This window comes from Saccharomycodes ludwigii, chromosome III, assembly GCF_020623625.1.
Source record: "Saccharomycodes ludwigii strain NBRC 1722 chromosome III, whole genome shotgun sequence".
Lineage (NCBI taxonomy): Eukaryota > Fungi > Ascomycota > Saccharomycetes > Saccharomycodales > Saccharomycodaceae > Saccharomycodes > Saccharomycodes ludwigii.
The window spans coordinates 1,257,049-1,275,694 of record NC_060202.1 but is presented as its reverse complement, the minus strand read 5'-3'; the positions used below and the strand labels follow the sequence as shown (position 1 = coordinate 1,275,694).

The 18,646-nt window shown below is 31.0% G+C and overlaps 8 protein-coding genes across 8 annotated transcripts; 4 read left to right on the top strand and 4 right to left on the bottom strand.

Annotated features, from left to right (window-relative positions):
• Positions 1–84: 84 nt before the first annotated feature.
• On the top strand, positions 85–1,059 carry RNH201 (ribonuclease H2 catalytic subunit RNH201; the record flags this gene model as incomplete). Its single annotated transcript, XM_046077490.1, has 1 exon — positions 85–1,059. One exon carries the CDS (start codon positions 85–87, stop codon positions 1,057–1,059), a length of 975 nt encoding a protein of 324 aa, XP_045935259.1.
• Positions 1,060–2,120: 1,061 nt separating this feature from the next.
• LAT1 (dihydrolipoyllysine-residue acetyltransferase) lies at positions 2,121–3,530 on the top strand (the record flags this gene model as incomplete). Its single annotated transcript, XM_046077489.1, has 1 exon — positions 2,121–3,530. The coding sequence occupies one exon, from the start codon at positions 2,121–2,123 to the stop codon at positions 3,528–3,530; it is 1,410 nt and encodes a 469-aa protein (XP_045935258.1).
• An 803-nt stretch (positions 3,531–4,333) lies between these two features.
• On the top strand, positions 4,334–4,519 carry TOM7 (Tom7p; the record flags this gene model as incomplete). Its single annotated transcript, XM_046081407.1, has 1 exon — positions 4,334–4,519. One exon carries the CDS (start codon positions 4,334–4,336, stop codon positions 4,517–4,519), a length of 186 nt encoding a protein of 61 aa, XP_045935257.1.
• Positions 4,520–5,068: 549 nt separating this feature from the next.
• Positions 5,069–6,025, top strand: FLX1 (flavin adenine dinucleotide transporter FLX1; the record flags this gene model as incomplete). Its single annotated transcript, XM_046077488.1, has 1 exon — positions 5,069–6,025. The coding sequence occupies one exon, from the start codon at positions 5,069–5,071 to the stop codon at positions 6,023–6,025; it is 957 nt and encodes a 318-aa protein (XP_045935256.1).
• A 470-nt stretch (positions 6,026–6,495) lies between these two features.
• On the bottom strand, positions 6,496–7,910 carry SCDLUD_002813 (60S ribosomal protein uL13; the record flags this gene model as incomplete). Its single annotated transcript, XM_046077487.1, has 2 exons — positions 6,496–7,064; positions 7,877–7,910. The coding sequence occupies 2 exons, from the start codon at positions 7,908–7,910 to the stop codon at positions 6,496–6,498; spliced, it is 603 nt and encodes a 200-aa protein (XP_045935255.1).
• A 730-nt stretch (positions 7,911–8,640) lies between these two features.
• CSM2 (Csm2p) lies at positions 8,641–9,381 on the bottom strand (the record flags this gene model as incomplete). Its single annotated transcript, XM_046077486.1, has 1 exon — positions 8,641–9,381. The coding sequence occupies one exon, from the start codon at positions 9,379–9,381 to the stop codon at positions 8,641–8,643; it is 741 nt and encodes a 246-aa protein (XP_045935254.1).
• Positions 9,382–9,885: 504 nt separating this feature from the next.
• SCDLUD_002811 (forkhead family transcription factor FKH1) lies at positions 9,886–13,090 on the bottom strand (the record flags this gene model as incomplete). Its single annotated transcript, XM_046077485.1, has 2 exons — positions 9,886–12,921; positions 13,082–13,090. The coding sequence occupies 2 exons, from the start codon at positions 13,088–13,090 to the stop codon at positions 9,886–9,888; spliced, it is 3,045 nt and encodes a 1,014-aa protein (XP_045935253.1).
• Positions 13,091–13,896: 806 nt separating this feature from the next.
• Positions 13,897–18,342, bottom strand: ASG1 (Asg1p; the record flags this gene model as incomplete). The annotated part of the gene is made up of 1 exon (XM_046077484.1): positions 13,897–18,342. The coding sequence occupies one exon, from the start codon at positions 18,340–18,342 to the stop codon at positions 13,897–13,899; it is 4,446 nt and encodes a 1,481-aa protein (XP_045935252.1).
• Between the last annotated feature and the right edge of the window lie 304 nt (positions 18,343–18,646).

The following is an 18,646-nucleotide window of genomic DNA, read 5'->3' as shown; positions in this document are numbered from 1 at the left end:
CACCATTATAATTACTCTATTTACTAAATAATATGAATCTTGTATAATAATACTATAAAACTAAACCACCAAGGCTATCAAGTAATGACACAACAGTTACCACCATCAGTAGAGAATGCAATAGTTACACCTCTAAAAACAACAACGTATTTCTCATCAATCCCTAAGAAGATTAAACAAAGTAAAACACCCGTTATAGTAGGTATTGATGAAGCAGGTAGAGGACCAGTATTAGGGCCTATGGTATATGGAATAAGTTATTGTTCGTTAGAATATCAGGAAAACTATTTAAAACCTAATTTTGAATTTGATGATTCCAAAAAACTAACGGATTTGATTCGCCAGGAATTGTTTTCTAAAATTTGGTTGAATGAAGGTATAAATTGTATTGATGAGGTTGGCTATGGTATCACCTCCATATCTGCATGTGATATATCAAGTAACATGTTAAAATTTCCCAATTCGTTTAACTTAAATGAACAAGCACATATCACAACAATTAATTTAATTCAAGGATTGATTGATATGGATATTCAAATAGAACACGTCTATATCGATACTGTTGGTCCCCCAATTGCATATCAAAGGAAATTACAAGAAATTTTTCCTAATTTTAAAATAACGGTTGCCAAAAAAGCAGATAGTCTATATTACATAGTCAGTGTTGCAAGTGTTGTAGCTAAAGTCACTAGAGATTTAATTTTGCAAAATATTGTTGGTAGTGCTGGATCTTTTGGTAAGATTGGCTCAGGTTACCCATCGGATCCTAGAACTGTAGCATGGTTAAAAAATTATGGTAATAATTTTAAATTGTTTTGTTGGCCTAAAGAAGTAACTAGATTTTCTTGGGGGACTTGTCAACAACTTATAGCTAGAGATAATGCTGGAGATAATTATTTGCCGATTAGCTGGGAAGAAGACTATATTGATAATAAAAGTCGATCCAGGAAAAGGAAGTTACCTACAGGCACTGGTAAAATAGATTTGTTTACAACTGCCACTACCGCGGTCAAGGACAGTAATGTACGTATAATCAGTTTAGATGATTGGTATAAATAATTTTTATTTCTTTTATTTTTCTATTCTATTATTAAAAAAAAAAAAAAAAAACAAAAAAAAAGAAAGAAAAAAGCATTTTAATGTCCTCTCAGAGTATTTGTGTATTTATTTATTTATTTGTTTGTTTGTTCTTTTTGCTTTAACCATGAATAATTAGGCATAAGACTCTGCGTAGTTTTAACAATTAGTTGTCCCAAAAGCTCTCCTTGTTTTTCTATATTGCTTAAAGTATAAAAATAAAGGAAGATTTCAACCGTCGGAAAATATTATAATTCGGTAATGATTTGTTGATTTGTCCAATTTGTATTAAAAAAAAAAAAAAAAAGGATTTCGTTTAGAATTACCATTTTGTAAGATTGAAGGATCGCATTTTAACTCTGGAAAAGGAATTGCTTTGTTAGTAACTTTTATTTTTATTTTTATTTTTTATAATAACCGGATAATAAAAGAAGATTAATATTATATCTTATTTAGTGGTAGTGTATATTAATAATAATAAAAAAGAACTCAATACTAAAGAATAACTTTCCCCACTGAATTGCCGCCAATCACTTCATATATATATATATATATATTATACACTCTTTTTTTTTTATTTTTTTTATATTTCCATTTTTCATTAGGGGAAAAACGGTGATAAGCAAATTCCCTTCTTTATTATTTGTTTATTCAAAGAGTGATATTTTTATTTTTTATTTTTTTTTATTTTACTTTTTTTGTTTTACTTTTTTTTTTTGAGAATTTGAATTTTGACTGTATATAAATATTTTCTTTTTCCTATCCATCTTTGCTTATACTTTGACCTTTATTTTTATCTTTATCCACTTAATTCTTTTTTTTTTTTTCTCTTATTCTACAGCCCTTTATTTCTTTCGTTATTTCTATCTTTTTTTTGTTTTTAATTATTGCTCCTATATATTTATTCTTAATACACTATTGAATTGAAAGTCATCTTAAAAAAATAAATTCCTGTAAAATCTGTTAATAAAATCATTATTTTAACAAGAAAAAGAAAAATTAAAGATATTACATTAAAGAAAGAAAAAGAAAAAAGAATAATAATGTTAGCATCTTCGAGAGTTTTGAGTAGATTAGGTAGAACTGTTGCTGCACAGACTACTACAACTAGATCTTTGCTATTGTCATTAAGAACATATGCAACATCTTATCCACCACACCATGTTATCGGTATGCCAGCTTTATCTCCAACTATGACTAAGGGAAATTTGGCAGCTTGGTCCAAAAAAGAGGGCGATAAATTGGAACCAGGTGAAGTTTTAGCAGAAGTTGAAACCGATAAGGCTCAAATGGATTTTGAATTTCAAGAGGATGGGTATTTAGCAAAGATTTTAGTTCCGGCTGGTACTAAGAATATCGCCGTTAATACTCCAATTGCGGTTTATGTCGATTCTGAAAGTGATGTCCCCGCTTTTAAGGACTTCAAATTAGATGGTAAGTCTGGCAAATCTAGCACCCAGGGGGGGAAAGAAAAAGAAAAAGAAAATAACAGCAGTTCTTCCACTAAACCTTCTTCTGCAGAATCTTCTCCTGCTACTTCCTCTGGCACCAAGGCTGATCCAACTCGTATTTTTGCTTCTCCCTTGGCCAAAACTATTGCTTTGGAACATGGTATAGCCTTAAAAGATTTAAAGGGTACTGGACCAAATGGCCGTATTGTAAAAGCTGATGTTGAAGCATACTTGAAAGCAGGTAAAAAACCAGCTACTAGTGTAAGTGCTTCCGCTCCTGCTGCCCCTATTCCTGCCTCTGCTACTTATACTGATATTCCAATTTCCACAATGAGAGAAATTATTGGTAATAGATTATTGCAATCTACTCAAAGTATTCCATCCTATATTGTGTCTTCTGATATTTCAGTCGGCAAATTATTGAAGTTGAGAAAATCATTAAATACAGATGCAAAAGAGTTTAAGTTGTCCATCAATGATATTTTAATTAAGGCAGTTAGTGTTGCCGCTAAGAAGGTGCCAGATTCTAACGCCTATTGGTTGGAAGAACAAGGTGTCATTAGACAATTCCATAATGTGGATGTTTCTGTAGCAGTTGCCACACCAACAGGATTAATCACACCCATTGTCAAGAACGCTGATGCCATGGGTTTGGTCACAATTTCTAAGACCGTTAAGGAGTTGGTTGGTCGCGCCAAGGACAACAAATTGAAACCTGAAGAGTTCCAAGGTGGTACTATTTGTATTTCCAACTTAGGTATGAACCCAGCCTGTAGTATGTTTTCCTCCATTATCAATCCTCCTCAGTCCACTATTTTAGCCATCGGTACCACAAGAAGAGTTGCTGTTGAGGATGCTTCTGCAGAACATGGGTTCTCATTTGATAGTCAAATGACAATTACTGGTACTTTTGATCATAGAACTATTGATGGTGCTAAAGCTGGTGAATTTATGAGAGCTTTGAAGAGAGTTATTGAAAACCCATTAGAATTGTTGTTATAAAGTGTAGAGTAGGGATTAGGGAGGGTGATATGGATACAAATATGTTATTTGAGGTAATTATATATAACTACAATTATGCTGGTTATGATAAATAGTTTTACGAAAGTTGTTAACCAACAAATTAATAAGTTGATATTTTTTAGTTATTCCTTTTTTTTTTTTTTTTTTTTCTTCCCACTTGTCACTAAGTAGCCAGATATAAGCAAGTTTATTATTTGTATAGTTTGTCTTTTTATTTTTAATTTTTTTTTTTTTTTGCTTTGGTAATTAAATAAGTCTAGTTGTTAAACTTTGATTCGTACAATTGTTTTTTCCCAGTATTGTTAATATCAAAGAGGCTAAAAATCATTTGATTTACGTCGTTGTATTTTTATTAATATTATTTTGAATATTATTTTGAAATAAATAAAAATTGTAAAAGAACGGCAGAAAATCTGGCAACCGCGCACCTTTGCAAATTTTAATTTTTTTAATTTTTTTTTTTTTTTGTCCCCGTCTTTTTTACCCGGAATTATGTCACATATCAAAATGTGCGTTTATACGAAACAAACTACAAAAAAAAAAATTAAAAAAATCAATGAAAATAAATAAATAATTTTTATTTTTATTCCTCTTTAAAAAAATTTTTTTTTTTTTTAATTTTTCGCTTACTGCCATTTTCCTAATTACATAATAATCCAATTTTACAAACCTTTCTAGTTATCTGTTTCTGGTAAACTATGATTACAGCTGGTATTATTTAGAAATCAGTTTCAAAATAATTAATACCTAATAATATAAAACAGACTAACTAACTAATAATCATGGCTTTCGGTTTACCTGCATTTATTTTAAGTGATGAATCCAAAGAACGCATCACCAAGATTTTAAGCTTTACTCAAACAGCTGCTCATTACGGTTGGATCCCACTCATTTTATACTTGGGTTGGTCTCAAGCCTCTGAAAAACCAAACTTATTTAATTTATTAAGCCCATTGCCAAGTGCTTGAGATTTTTTATTAAAAAATTAAAAAAAAAAAAAAAAATAGAATAACGTCTTTTTTAAATTTTTTTTTTTTGTAAATGTGGGTTTTATTATAATATCATTGAAATTATGAAAGATAAATAAGTCGATACTTCTACCAAGAGTTTATTTATCATCTCTATACCTGTACATATATCTATATATTTATATTTGCATATATATATTTATATTGGATTTCTATTTTTACATTTAATTTTATACTATATATTTTCTTTTTTTTAACTGTTTTTGATATATTATAAGTTAGATAAATAAAGAACGAAAAATCCTGGTGTTTATTTCATAAATGCTGTTCTAAAATTTTACTTGATATTTTTTTTTTTTTTTTTTTTTCATGTGTTTGTTGTGTTAATTTATCTGCCAGCAAGTTTATAATCTCTTTTTTTTTCTTTTTCTTTTTCTTTTTTTTCCAGTTCTTTTTACTTTTTAAAAAAAGTTGTAAAATATTCATTTTTACTAGACGTAAGATGTCAGCCCTTACATATATAATCTACTAATATAAACCAGTCATGCAATGGAACCATCGTCAATAAATTATATATCCCTATCGCCTGTACAAAAGGAAATTGTTTCCGGTCTATTCGCAGGAACATTAACAATTTTAATAACACATCCCTTGGATTTAGTCAAATTGAGACTACAAATATCTCAAGAACATAAAGTTTCATACTCAGAGATTATAAAATCAACCATAATATCACCGCCCAATAAAACAAATGTTATACGAGAAGCTTATCGGGGACTAACTATTAACCTTCTCGGCAATGGTATAAGCTGGGGCTTATATTTTGGTTTATATAGATATTTTAAAGATTCGTTGCACAACGTATACAATGACCCTAGCAATAGCGATAATCATACAACATTCCATAAGGATAAAAATCTTAGTGCATCAATGTATTTGACTGCGGCTTGGCTATCTGGTTTAACAACATCAATATTAACTAATCCAATATGGGTTATTAAAACGAGAATAATGGCAACAAATGTGAATGGCATAAATTCTTACAAATCTATTTTATCTGGTTGTAGATTAATTTATCAAAACGAGGGTTGGAAAGGTTTTACAAAAGGTTTAATACCTGCTTTGTTTGGTGTTTCCCAGGGTGCCATATATTTCAGTGTTTATGATTCACTAAAATTTAGAATATTCCATGATTCTGGTGATTTAGTTGAAAAGAAATTACATTTTTGGCAATATCTTTTTATCACATCTACTAGCAAAATGATTAGTGTTAGTATAGCTTATCCTTTTCAATTATTAAAGTCTAACTTACAAAATTTTGTTGATACGCGTGCTAACAATAATGACACAAATAATTCTTCAAAATTACTATCACTCATCAAGAAAATTTACCATAATAATGGTATAATAGGCTTTTATAAAGGCTTGGGCGCAAATTTATTAAGAGCTATCCCTTCAACATGCATAACTTTTTACGTATACGAATCCTCAAAACATATTCTATAAATGTTTTATATTTTAATCTCTTTATATATAGCTATATCATATTCGTGAATTATATGGTTGGAAAAAGAAAAAAATCATAACTTTATTCTGTGCCATAATGAAATTGAAAGTTTCAGTAAAACTAAGGGCTACAGGCTAGTCATGGAAAACTAGCAATTGTTACACCCTATTCATTCCTACCTTTTTAAAACTTGTTTGCAAAATACACTGACAACAATAACGAAAAAGTTATAATAATGATTATACAAAAAAAGATAAATTAAAAACAAAATAATATATATATATATATATATATGAAGGAAAGGGAAAAAAGCAAAAGCAAAAGCAAAAAAAAAAAAAAGAAAATTAAAAAATATAAATGTTATAAAATTTTAATGCAACTTAAACACAAATATTTCCTTTTTTTTTCTTTTCTTCTCCGCTCCCTCAATCACCTTCCTTCTTCAAAAAAAATACTATATTAAAATTGTTTAATAACCCAAGGCAGCCAATTTGGTAGCAACTTCAGATTCAGCAGTAGCAGCCTTAGCATCTTCAACCTTCTTGTTGTAAGCCTTCTTCTTGGCATAGTATTCAGCGGCTCTAACTCTTCTCTTGTCTTCCAATTTAGAAACAACATTTTCGTATTTCCAACCGACAGTAGTAGCCAACTTACCTAAAGTAGTGTACTTTCTACCTTGTTTCAATCTCAAGATTCTCAAGGCTTGTGGAACGACAACTCTCTTCTTCTTGTCATATGGTGGTGGAACACCTTCAAAAACCTTTAATCTTTCCAAAGCAGCCTTACCACGAGCAGTCTTGTGAGAAACCATACCACGAACAGTCTTGTAGAAAATTCTAGATGGTGCTCTGAAATGGAATGGACCACGGGTCTTGTTGAAGGCAGTAGCTTTTCTCAAATAGTCATGGTACTTTAATTTGTTTCTGAATAATTCACCAGAAACGTTTAAAGCTTCAGCTCTAACGACAACAATTTTTTGACCGTTCAACAATTGCTTAGCAACAGTGGAAGCCAAACGACCTAATAAATGACCCTTACCTAAAAAAAAAAAAAACAAAAAAATATTATTCCATTATTTTAAAATATGAAATGCACATATATCATACGGCACTCACATCAAAAAAAAAATAATAATATCAAAAAACTGTTAGTAAAACAATCATCTGAAAATAAAAAAACTAAATTTATTTTCGAGAGACAGGAAATCAGTAAGGAAGTATTCACATATATATATATAAATATATTCGATCCCTTGCTTGCACCTTTTTGTATTGAAAAAAAAAGAAGAAAAAATGAAATTCACTCCAGACATGTATATATATAAGTTCGCTCCATGTTAAGGTCAAAATACAGTCAAATAACTAACCAAAGTTTCCTATTTTCAATTTCTAAACGAAAAATTTTCCAAAAAAATAAAATGTAATCCTCAGCTCAATCAAGTTATGTATATTGTTTGCAGAAATTAAATTGCTTAATATGATTCACCCTCCCCCTATATGAGAAAAAATAAATAAAATTTTCATAAACTATTCAGTGCAATATTATTAATCGATCAAAATAAAAGGTGCAAAGTGTATTTTGCTATAGTAGCCAGGATTGCATAAACACATTCCAGTAAAAAAATATATATATATAAACTTTAACTTCATCCAAACGTATCAAATAAGGGAGTTTGATATCTACTTCACCCTTCGGAATTGTTATAAAATACTATTTTTCAAACCATATGGTGCGCTAAGCATTCAAATAATAATACTTCCATGTAACGCTTTATTTTGGTTACTGTTTTGTCTCAACTACTATAATTGATTAGTCGCATTTTTTCAATGTTATAATAATATTAAACATACCGTCAATAACAACAACTGGTTCGAATGTGGACATCTTTAGCCTATGTTTCTATCTATAGATATTTGGTTTTTTTTTTTATTTACAAAACTGAAAGCTTTTGTTAATGGAAATACACCTATATTAGTTGACAGTAAGATTAAAAAACCTAATAATTAAGATACGTTTTTTAATAATTCCAATGATGATATTTACAAGAAAAAAAAACTATGCACTGACAACAATAATAATGGTGATAATAGCAAACAAATTAACTGACAATTCAGAACAAAAAAAAAAAAAAAAAAAAAAAAAAAAAATCAAAAATGGAAAAAATAAAAAAAAATTTTAATGTTTCTTGCACAATAAATTTTGTTTGAAAGAAAAAAATGTAGCTTAAAGAAAAAAAAAAAAATTATTTACAGGCAAATTTATATGATCTACGTATAAGATTTAAAGTTGAACGTAAAGAAAAAAGAAAAAGTCTGAACCAGAGTAAATTGTTTGAGGGAAAACAACTTAGAGAGACAAAAAGACGTGTGTTTGAACTACTTACCAGAAACATAAAAAAACATCAACAAGAAATAAGACCCATTTTTTTTTTCCCCTTGTAGGCTTTTAATAAAAATGGACCACGTAAAAATATCATAGAATAAAAAGAAAAAAGAAAAAGGAAAAAATAAAAAATAAATTAAAAAAGGAAAGATTAAATATTGCATACTGTTGTACAGGTGTTAACACACAATTCAATGTCACAAATATACAACGTGTTTTTAATATATATACCCTAAACTAGGGCATCTGCATAATACCGAGCCACGTAATTTGAAAGAATAAATCTATTCCTCCTTTTCACCGCCAAAACATCACTAACTTTGCCATCATCAAAATGATGCGGGAAAATTAAAATCGTCTTAATATCAAAATCAGCATCAAAGGTTCTCAAAGATCGTATTCTTAACAATATGGTGTTCAATCTGCTTTTTGATTCAACTCCACCATGTATATTATAGGTATCCCACATAATATCTAACCCTGTAACCACGATTAATAATTTTATTATTTCGTGGTCATTCTTTTCTCCCTGTCTATGAAGTTGTTGTTGTTTCTTTTCGTCTTGTAATTTCTTAATCTTGATAGATTGAATAAGCTTTAAAATAACCGTTGAGAAATCGTCCAAGTTAAAACAATCAATCACAGAAATGTTATCAAAAATTTTCTTCATATTGCTATTAAAATTGGTATCATTATTTTGGTTATCTTGCTCAATTTTTCTTTGGAATTGCGACAATGGAAATGGATGCATACAATTGATATAGTAAATCATAAAGTTGGGATAATTGTCAGCATGCAGCTCTTCTGTATCACCAAAAAAACTTGGCAAACACACTTCCACAATTTTTTGGTTCAAATTTCTAGTTTTACATAAATTTAAATATTTTATCCTATTAAAATTTAGTTGTTCCTTTTCTATGGTTTTTTTAGCATTGCATTTATCTGACTCCAGCACATTCATAGTCTTTTCCATATGAGTAGATTATTGTCCTTAGTACACTTGTTTACTATAAAGACCTAGAAAAATATTACGATAAATGAATAACTTTTATTTTTTTTTTATTTTTTTTTATTTATTTAGTACGTGTCAGTTTGGACTTTCCTATTTTTATCGGGAATTTCTAGAAATGAGATCATATTAAAACAGAGCCGGTTTATCATTAAAAGCATATCAAAGTTTCTAAATGATTGAGACTAGCACATAAACAATAAGTCTATTAAACACCGTTATTCTAATATTAGCAGAATTGAAACTATATAAAACTTAGATCAATCACAAACGCAAAATATGCTAAACGCAAGAAAAAGTTGAAAAGAAAAATAGCAGTATATTGAATTTAAAAAGCCATATAAAAAAAAAAAAAAAAAAAAAAAAAAAAAAAAAAAAAATAAAAAAAATGTAAAAAAATAAAAAAAAAAAAAAGTTACAACAAAATGTGATAATTAAAGCCAATAAATACTAAAATAAGTATAATATCTATTCTTTTATCACATTAATCTTTACAGAATCATGATCTAACATTAACTGCGTCTTATTCATTTTCCCATTTCCTCCATTACTATTGGTAATACCATCGGCATCAAGACCCTTTTTCTTCAAAGGGGAGGAACCCAAATTCACGACACCTTCATCATCATCATCATCATCATCAGCTTCTTTCTCTTCTTGTGCTACATCTTTTTTCTGAGCATTCATTTCTACGTGATTGTTGTTGCTGTTTTTAACATTGGCACTATTGTTATTTTTATTGTCACTTTCAGTATTACTCTCGCGATTGTGAAGCACCACATCATCATTGTTAGCTGCGGTCTTTGTATCATCTATAGTACTATGAGGCAGATTATCATCACTTTTGTTATGTTCCTGCTGATGTTGCTGTAAATGTTGGTTAATCAAATTATGCGCATGATCGGCAGGCGTATTATTTAAAGAACTAAATTGCAATAAATTCCAAACACCCGGTGAGGATTGAGCGGGAGCTTTAGCAGTATTCAACAACCCCTCTGGACTTTTCAATATAATATGGTTGTTGGCGTTTGTAATATGGCTACTTCCACCAATTAATTCCGTTGATGGTGGCAAAGCAATATTGTTATTGTTTACATTCATCGGATTCCCATTTATATCTAAAGATGATTTCTGACCATTTTTAACATCATTACTATTATTAATGATGCCTTGAACATTATTCTTGTCAGTGGTGTTAACATTTGCTGTGCTAGCATTACTAGTGTTTCTAGTATGGCTATTATTTAGTGATATTAGTTTATTGCTTCCTCTTTCTGGAGTATATGCTTCCACGGCTGATATTGAAAAATGTTTAGCGCCTGGTGACCTCAATAACGAATCATTTGCAGAAGGTGTAATACTGGTACCACCAGTTTGAATATGTACATGAGAATGTGATGAAGGTGGTGGCAGTGTGGCAGAATTTGAAGGACGAATAGGTGATTCTGTGGCAATTCTCGTAATGTTATTGTTGTTATTGCTGTTATTATTCTCATTACTACTATTATTCTCATTACTATTTATATTATTATTATTATGACTATCATTATTCTTATTCTTATCATTATTATCATTCTTATCATTATTATTATTATTACTATTATTATTATTATTATTATTATTATTATCATTATTATTATTACTATTATTATTATTATTATTATTATTATTATCATTATTATTATTACTATTATTATTATTATTGGACTCAACATTATTCGTTAATTGTTGTTGACTATTAAAATCATAGCCTAAAGCATAATTAAGTTGTTCATCTGATTGTTGTTGTAGCTTTGCTTGTGGTTGCAATGGTTGCGGTTGAAGCTCTGTCTGAGAATTTTGAGGATGCATTGGTGAAACTAATAACCTAGAAGCAGAATTGAACGGAAAATTTTGTGTATTGTGTGTGGTTAATGGATATTGTTGTTGTAAAGAGATACGTGGTAGATTGTGGACACTTTCATTACTAATCATATGTTGTTGTTGTTGTTGCAAAATTTGGGGATGACTAAGTGTGCTTCCATCAACGGTACTTATAGAACCCATTGTATTATTGTTGATGGTGTTGTCTTTCATGGTGCTTTGATTTTCAACAAATTGTTGCGTAGTATTAACGGCGGTCTTCACATTCATTGCCATGCCATTGTCCTTCTCTGCACCCTTCTCCGCGCTTTTCTTCGAGGTTTTTCTTTTCTTTTTAACCCTAGATGATTCATCATTGCCCTTCTTATTATTAATGCCATGACTGTTATCTTCAGGGTTGTTTCCCGCTGAATATTCTCTTTGGATTGGTATAGTGCCATATCTGGATAACTGCAATTGTAACTGTCTAACAACACTACTGCCTCTTTTAATTTTAGAGACTTTCCCCTCTCTATATCTGTCCAAAAATTCTTTTTGAAAATTTTCAGCAATTCTCCACTTCATACCTTTGCCTGGCTCGCCTGGTCTACGATTCACTTTTTCAAAAGCTTTATTCAATGACAAATTGTGCCTAATAGAATTTTGCCAACCACTTTTAGAATACTTATAATAAGAATAATGGTTCTCAATAAAATTATATATATCAGCTAAGGACATCGCTCCTTCATGAGTGGATAAAATAGCTTGTGTGATCATAGTTGCATAAGAAAATGGTGGTTTAACATTTTTGTTCTCTGGGCGAGATAGATCAGAATTCAATTCAGTAGAGGGGAACCCTGGATCTACAATAGTACCCCCTTCAAAATGAGCCTGTAGCATGTTAGTGTTATTTCCATTCATAACCATCATTCCATGATATCCATTATCTAAAACTTGCTGATCTTGTTGTGGGTATTGATGTTGGTCTTGTTGCAGTACATAGCCACCAGTATTTCTAGTAGCATTAGAAGTAGGTGTAGCAGCATTAATAGGTTGAATAGGACCACCGGGAACAGAAATAGCGGAATTATCATTATTGTACATCCTAATGAACCCTTTAACTGAATTTTTTTGTCTTAGCTCATGTAACTGTTGCAATTTTGGCTCAAGATGTTTTAAAACATTTGGCATTAAAACAGGATCACTGTCAGGTAATATAAACATCATTTGAGTACCACCTATATCAATAATTGTTCCGGAAAATAACTTGATAGAGGGGCTATTGGGACCAGCTTGAACTCTTGTAAAATTAACTTTAGCACCATTTCTACCGTCAACTAATAATTCCCAAGCACCGTTGTTTAAGTTGTATTGGATTTTGGCATGCTTTCTAGACACTACCTTAGCTGGTCCCAAATCAATATCTACATTGTCCTCCGGGTCATTTTTTCTTTCTTCATTACCAATTCCAGATGATGCAGAAGATGTATTTCTTCCTATTGTTACCTTTAAAGTCTTAACATAATACGTCCAATCACGTCCTGCTATTTTGGCATATGCTTGGACTTCTCTTGCAAAGTTATTTGTATTTGCATATTCTTGAGAAACTACTGTTGCTTTGGGTGGAACATCTAGCAAAGATATAACGTTATCAATAAAGTCCTAAAAAGAAAATACATTAATAGTGTTAAAAAAAAAAAAAATCAAAATCACGATAGTGGTTTGATATATGTTAATCACGATATAACTGTTAGTAAATAAAGAAAATTTATGTTATTAATAATATATATTAAAAACTGAACACTATTTTATTTAAACATACTGGATCCATTACTGTTTTTTCTTTTCCTTTTTCTTTTTTTTTTTTTTTTTTTTTTTAATAAGCCGATCACTTTCTATTTTTTTTTCCTCCTAGATATTAATATGGAATCAAAGATTATAAATATATATTAATATATATATATATATATGTGTACATATATATATTATAGATGGGTTCTAAGCCTTTATTTGTTTACAATTGATTTGTTGTATGTTTATTTATTTGTTTGTTTTGTTTTGTTTTGTTTTTTTTTTTTTTTTTTTAAAAGAAATTTTAAATACATAAACAAACAAAAAAAAAATTTTTTCTTTTTTTCTTTTTTTCTTTTTTTCTTTTTTTCTTTTTTTTTTTTTTTCGTAAGTAATTTTGTTTGCTTATCCCTTTTTCATTATTTTATAATTAATAATCGATTGCTTTTTTCCTGCCATGAAAAAGTGAATGATATATAAAATAATGTACATTTTCCATTCTTTTTTTTTTTTTTCTTTTTGTACTTTACAACCGATGTAATCCATCTTGGAAATGCACGGATGTAACGTAATCACACTTACTCTAATAATTTTATGTAAGCATCTCTATTTATGGAAATTGGTATTCTCCTCTTTCTAGCTAGCGTTGAAGGCTCTCTGTTCTATTTTTGCTTAAAAAGTGGCGAAATGAAATGAGGTGGTAAAACAACCATAAATTAAAATAAATATTGCCCCACTCCCTTCAGCAATATGGTCTACATTATCAAGCTCATTGTGAAATCACAAGTGGTCATTTAACTTCATATTATAACTAATTTACTTATATACAAATTACAAAGTTCCATTTTAGTTAAGGTCCCTCTTACTATTTTTATTATTGGTTTCGGAGTTAATTGGTACGGAATCCATGCCCCTAGACATATATGGTGGTAAAAACCTGCCAAATAATTGCATATCCAATTGATCAAACACACCAGGAACATATGATGAAGAAGCAGGGATAGATTTAGAAATTGGTGTGACTATTTTATTTGTATCTGAATCATTATTTTTGCTAGTAATATCAGAAGTTGTTGTAGTGACAGTGGCAGAAGTAGTATTAAGTAATTGATCATCAAAGTTTAAGTTAGATATGTCATTCTCTTTTACTTTCCGTAGATCTTTTCCTTGTTTTTCTTCTTTTTCCTTTTCCTTTTCCTTTTCTTCTCCTTCCTCTTCCTCTTCAGAATCACTTGATGTAAAAGTAGCGGCAGCACTTAGCTCAGTATTATTGTTGCTATCATCATCTTTAATAGTAGCAACATTGGTGTTCACTTCATTGTCCATATTGTGACCGTTGTTTCTAGTATCATTCCTTTTCCTCTTCTTTTTCTTTTTCTTCTTATCGTCTTGAATTCTGTTTGCATTTTGTTTACGTTTTCCGACAAAATTGCCACGAGGATCAGCATAATTAATATCACCAGTATTGGAACTTCCAGGTGCAGTTAGTGATGTGGTAGGTGTGTTTTCATTCATATCCAAATTCAATAAAGATGTTCCTGCACTTTTTGAGATTCTTGTACTAACCCCAGTAATCGATTGGCCACTGCTAGCACTTAAGGGAATAAACTTTGCACTATTTGATAAAACGTTCCTAGGATTCTTGATACTAGAGTTGATGGCAAAAATATTGGAATTGGTAGCATTAACGTTATTATCTGTTGATTGGGCAATCGGATTTGTGGAGCTCCCAACAGTCTTGTTATAAGGACCAGGATTGAAGCCAAAAGAGTTTACGTTATTAGTACCACCAGCAATCTTCGCGGTGTCGCTGTTATTATGAAAAGCAGCATGAGCTAAAGTATTAGAATCAGTATTATTATTTTCACTCTTGATATTTCCATTAGATGTAGCAACAGTGGCATTAATGCTTGAGGTAACCAATTCATCCAAGTTTTCCCAATTAATGTTATAATAATTCTCAATTGATTGTTGAAAGCCCTCTGGTTGGGGATTAATAGCTTTTAATATTGTAGACGATAATGACCTTTGGTCTTGCAATTGTTGTAGTCCAGAAATACTGGTTTTATTAGTTGCATTGCTATTATCAGTGATTGGGTCGCTCGTATCGGTTGCAGCGGTAGCGGTGGTAGTAGTAGAGGTGGCGATATTATTCCTTTTATTAGTTGGAGTCGGTGTTTCACTGCTTAATATATTCATAGCCGCGTTGTTATTAACATTAGTGCTACCATTATTCAAATTGTTACGACCACCATTCAAATTCCTTTCCACATACTGTCTAGTCCTATTATTTAAGCTTTCAAATAATAAATTCAACACATTATAAGTCCTAGAAGCTGCCATGCTGCAATCCTTCAAACTATCCAATATTCTTTTCCCAACTTTAGCTAGCTTCACAATCTCTTCATATTCTTTCATGCTTTCCTCGGTGGTTGGAGCAACTTCGTGTATATAAAAGATTAAACCAGCCACTGAAAAAAATATGGTATATATACTAAACCAGTAGGAACCGGATAGCATATCGGAGCCATTCATATCTTCTGCTAATGCAATAACGGTTTTTGCAACACTAATACAATTTTTGGCACGTTGGATGGATAGTGGATCGGGCTTTGGCCGAGATGACGGCCAGGTTAATGGATTATACGACAAATAATGAATAAATGGTCTGTACAACACGATTTGAACGTGAAGGAACGCTAAATGTAATAGCCTATTGGCTTTATAACACCTTGTTGGTATATCTTGTAACCCAGGAATTAATTCTGGTGGCAATTGGTTTAGCCATTCCCTTAAATCTAATTCTAGTCTGGTTACAAATTTGTGGGAAATCAAGTTATTTGGCTTTTTAATTGGGTATAAACCAGCCACGATGTTGTCTAAAATCATAATCAACTTGGTATGTTGATTAGCTATACCACTTGATGACAACTCATTCCCTTGTCTCTCAGGGTATATGCCTTCTTCGGTGATGTAATCATCATTTAGCTCCAATGGTAACGTCTGATCAAAGTCTCTCTGGGATATTGTTCTTGGTAACCCTAGCATTGTATTTACATACACATCCATTTTATAAATTGAAAAAAAAATTCTCTTTCTCATTTCGATCTCTAATGGAGTAAATCCGGGAGTACCCAAGGGAATATTCCTGTGCAATCCTTCCCGCAATGCACTTCTCATAGCAACACCAATAAATGTATAGCATGTAGACACTCTCGCAGAACACTGCAAAAAAATAAATAACATAACAATGGTTTGAATGGAATACAAATCTCTAGCGTTGGTTAAATCAATTAATTTCCTAGCGGCAATGAAATATTTGTAACCTTCGTCTTGTAGGAATTTATGATAATCTTTTGTAGTACCAAAATCTCTGGAAATATGTTCCAACTTTTTTCCATTGTTTTTAGAAAACAATGCACCAACTGCCATCACTGAATAACAAAGTGGTAAAAAATTTTTCAACTCCTCGGAATATTCATTTGGAGGTGTGGCATATAGTAAGTCAAAGCATCTAATAAAGCTTGGTCTGTGATAAAACCTAAATAAAACACAGCAATCCTGCCAAGTTTGTCTAATGAAAAACATAGCAATGTCTTTCGGAGGTAATACTACTTGCACCAAATCTTCGGACATTAAAGTATTGAGATTAGCATAATTTCTATATGGGAAATCCAAGCTCGTACCATTATTGTTGTAATTACTTGCGGTGTTGTCTGAGTTGGTTATCCCACCAGTAACAGCGTCTTCAGAATCTACCGTCCGTTGTTTCTGTTGGTGTTTTGGGCTGGCAGTAACACGGTCTCCGCCAATCAAAATATCATATTGGTGAATGGCGATAGCTAGTCCATTATCTTGAGGTCTTTTAAAGTTTTTGTAAACTTGTAGAAATGTGGTGGTATCTAAATTTTGGATAGAAGGCAAGCCAGGCAATAGTGCATTAAACAACTCTTCATATTTTTTTAATTTTTCCTCATTCATCTTTTTGGTTGTATTTCTAGTAGTTTTCTTGTTTTGCTGTTTGGTTACCTTATTGAAACTTTTTGTGGTAGAAACAACGGTAGGTGTTGTTATTTTGGGTGACTCTTTTTTTATTTTAATGAAACCTGTTGTTGTAGCCACGTTAGGACTATTGTTAACATTGTCACTGACAGGAGTAGTAATACTATTGGTTGGGGTAGTATTGCCCGTGGTGACTATGGCCGTATTTGTCTTCTGTCTCAAAGATGCAGCCTCCAGTGATTCAGAACTATGTGTATGAGCGACATCACTTGTGTTAGCACTAGTGGAGTTAGTATTGTTGCTTAGTGCACTAGGTCCAGTCATAGAGGTGTTAATGAAATTGTTGGAGGTAATAAAATTATCTGATAATAAATCCAATCCAAAATTCTCAATATCTTCAACATTATTATTGCTGATATTGGTGTTATTACTATTCATTTTAGTATGTGTAAAAGAGAAACAACTCTTTTCAGTCGCAGTGATATTGTTGTTTTGGTGTTGGTACTGTTGGTACTGTTGTTGTTGTTGTTGTTGTTGTTGTTGTTGCTCAAGTGTTGTTGGCGATATCCGCTTTCTAGCTGAGTTGCTCATCCCCTTTAAATCGGGCGCTTTATGTTTTTTATTTTCATTTCGGCTTTTAGCGGTCTTTTTCTCCGAAAGACTTCCGAAATTATTACTTTCATTGTTATTTTTTTTACCGCTGTTACTATCACTACTACCACTACTGCTACTACTACTACTACTACTACTACTACTGCCATTATTACTACTACAACTACTGCTGCTATTGTTATCATCGTGTGATGTTGTTACATCATTATCAGTATAGTTAGTATTAACTTCATAACTTGCCGGTAGGTTCGCGTTATCACTATTATGGATACTCTTTTCTATTATGGGTATTTGTTTTTGTTTTCTGTCCCTGTTGGTCATTTTCTTTATTATATAAGTACCATTGCTTTTGTATTTATCTGTCGCCATTTTTGAATGAATTGCACTCTTTTTCTTACTATTATTATTATTATCCCTTTTCCAACCCCTTTTAGAAGGAAGATCATAAGTACAATGATAGTTATAAACGGTACAATGAACACAAGGTTGTTGTCCGTCACATTTTACCTTCTTCTTTCTACATTCATCGCATGCTCTCGTAACACGTTGCCTTTTATGAACCGTTGTTGTTGAGCATGTCTTATTTTTCGATTTCAATTTATTACTGGTAACATTATTATTAAGTACTGGTGCAGCTGTGGAAGATGTGGCCTGCTGAAGATCTTGGACGCTTGACATTATGGAGGGGGTGCGGACAGGATATTCTTTCTTTTTGGATGTAGTAACTTATTTAATATTGTTTATATCTTTATTGATCCCTTATGTTTTCCTTTATAAAAAGAAATGATGATTTTCTGATAAATGGTCTAAAAAAAAAAAAAAAAATTAAAAACGAACAAAAAAGGTTTTCGAAACTGAGGCAATTATAGCAGGCTCCTTGTATTTTTAAATAATAACTTTTAATATATTATTTATTTTGCCTCACTGATTTAATTTTTCTCGATAAAATAAGATATGATGTCCTTATTGATTTGTCTGTATA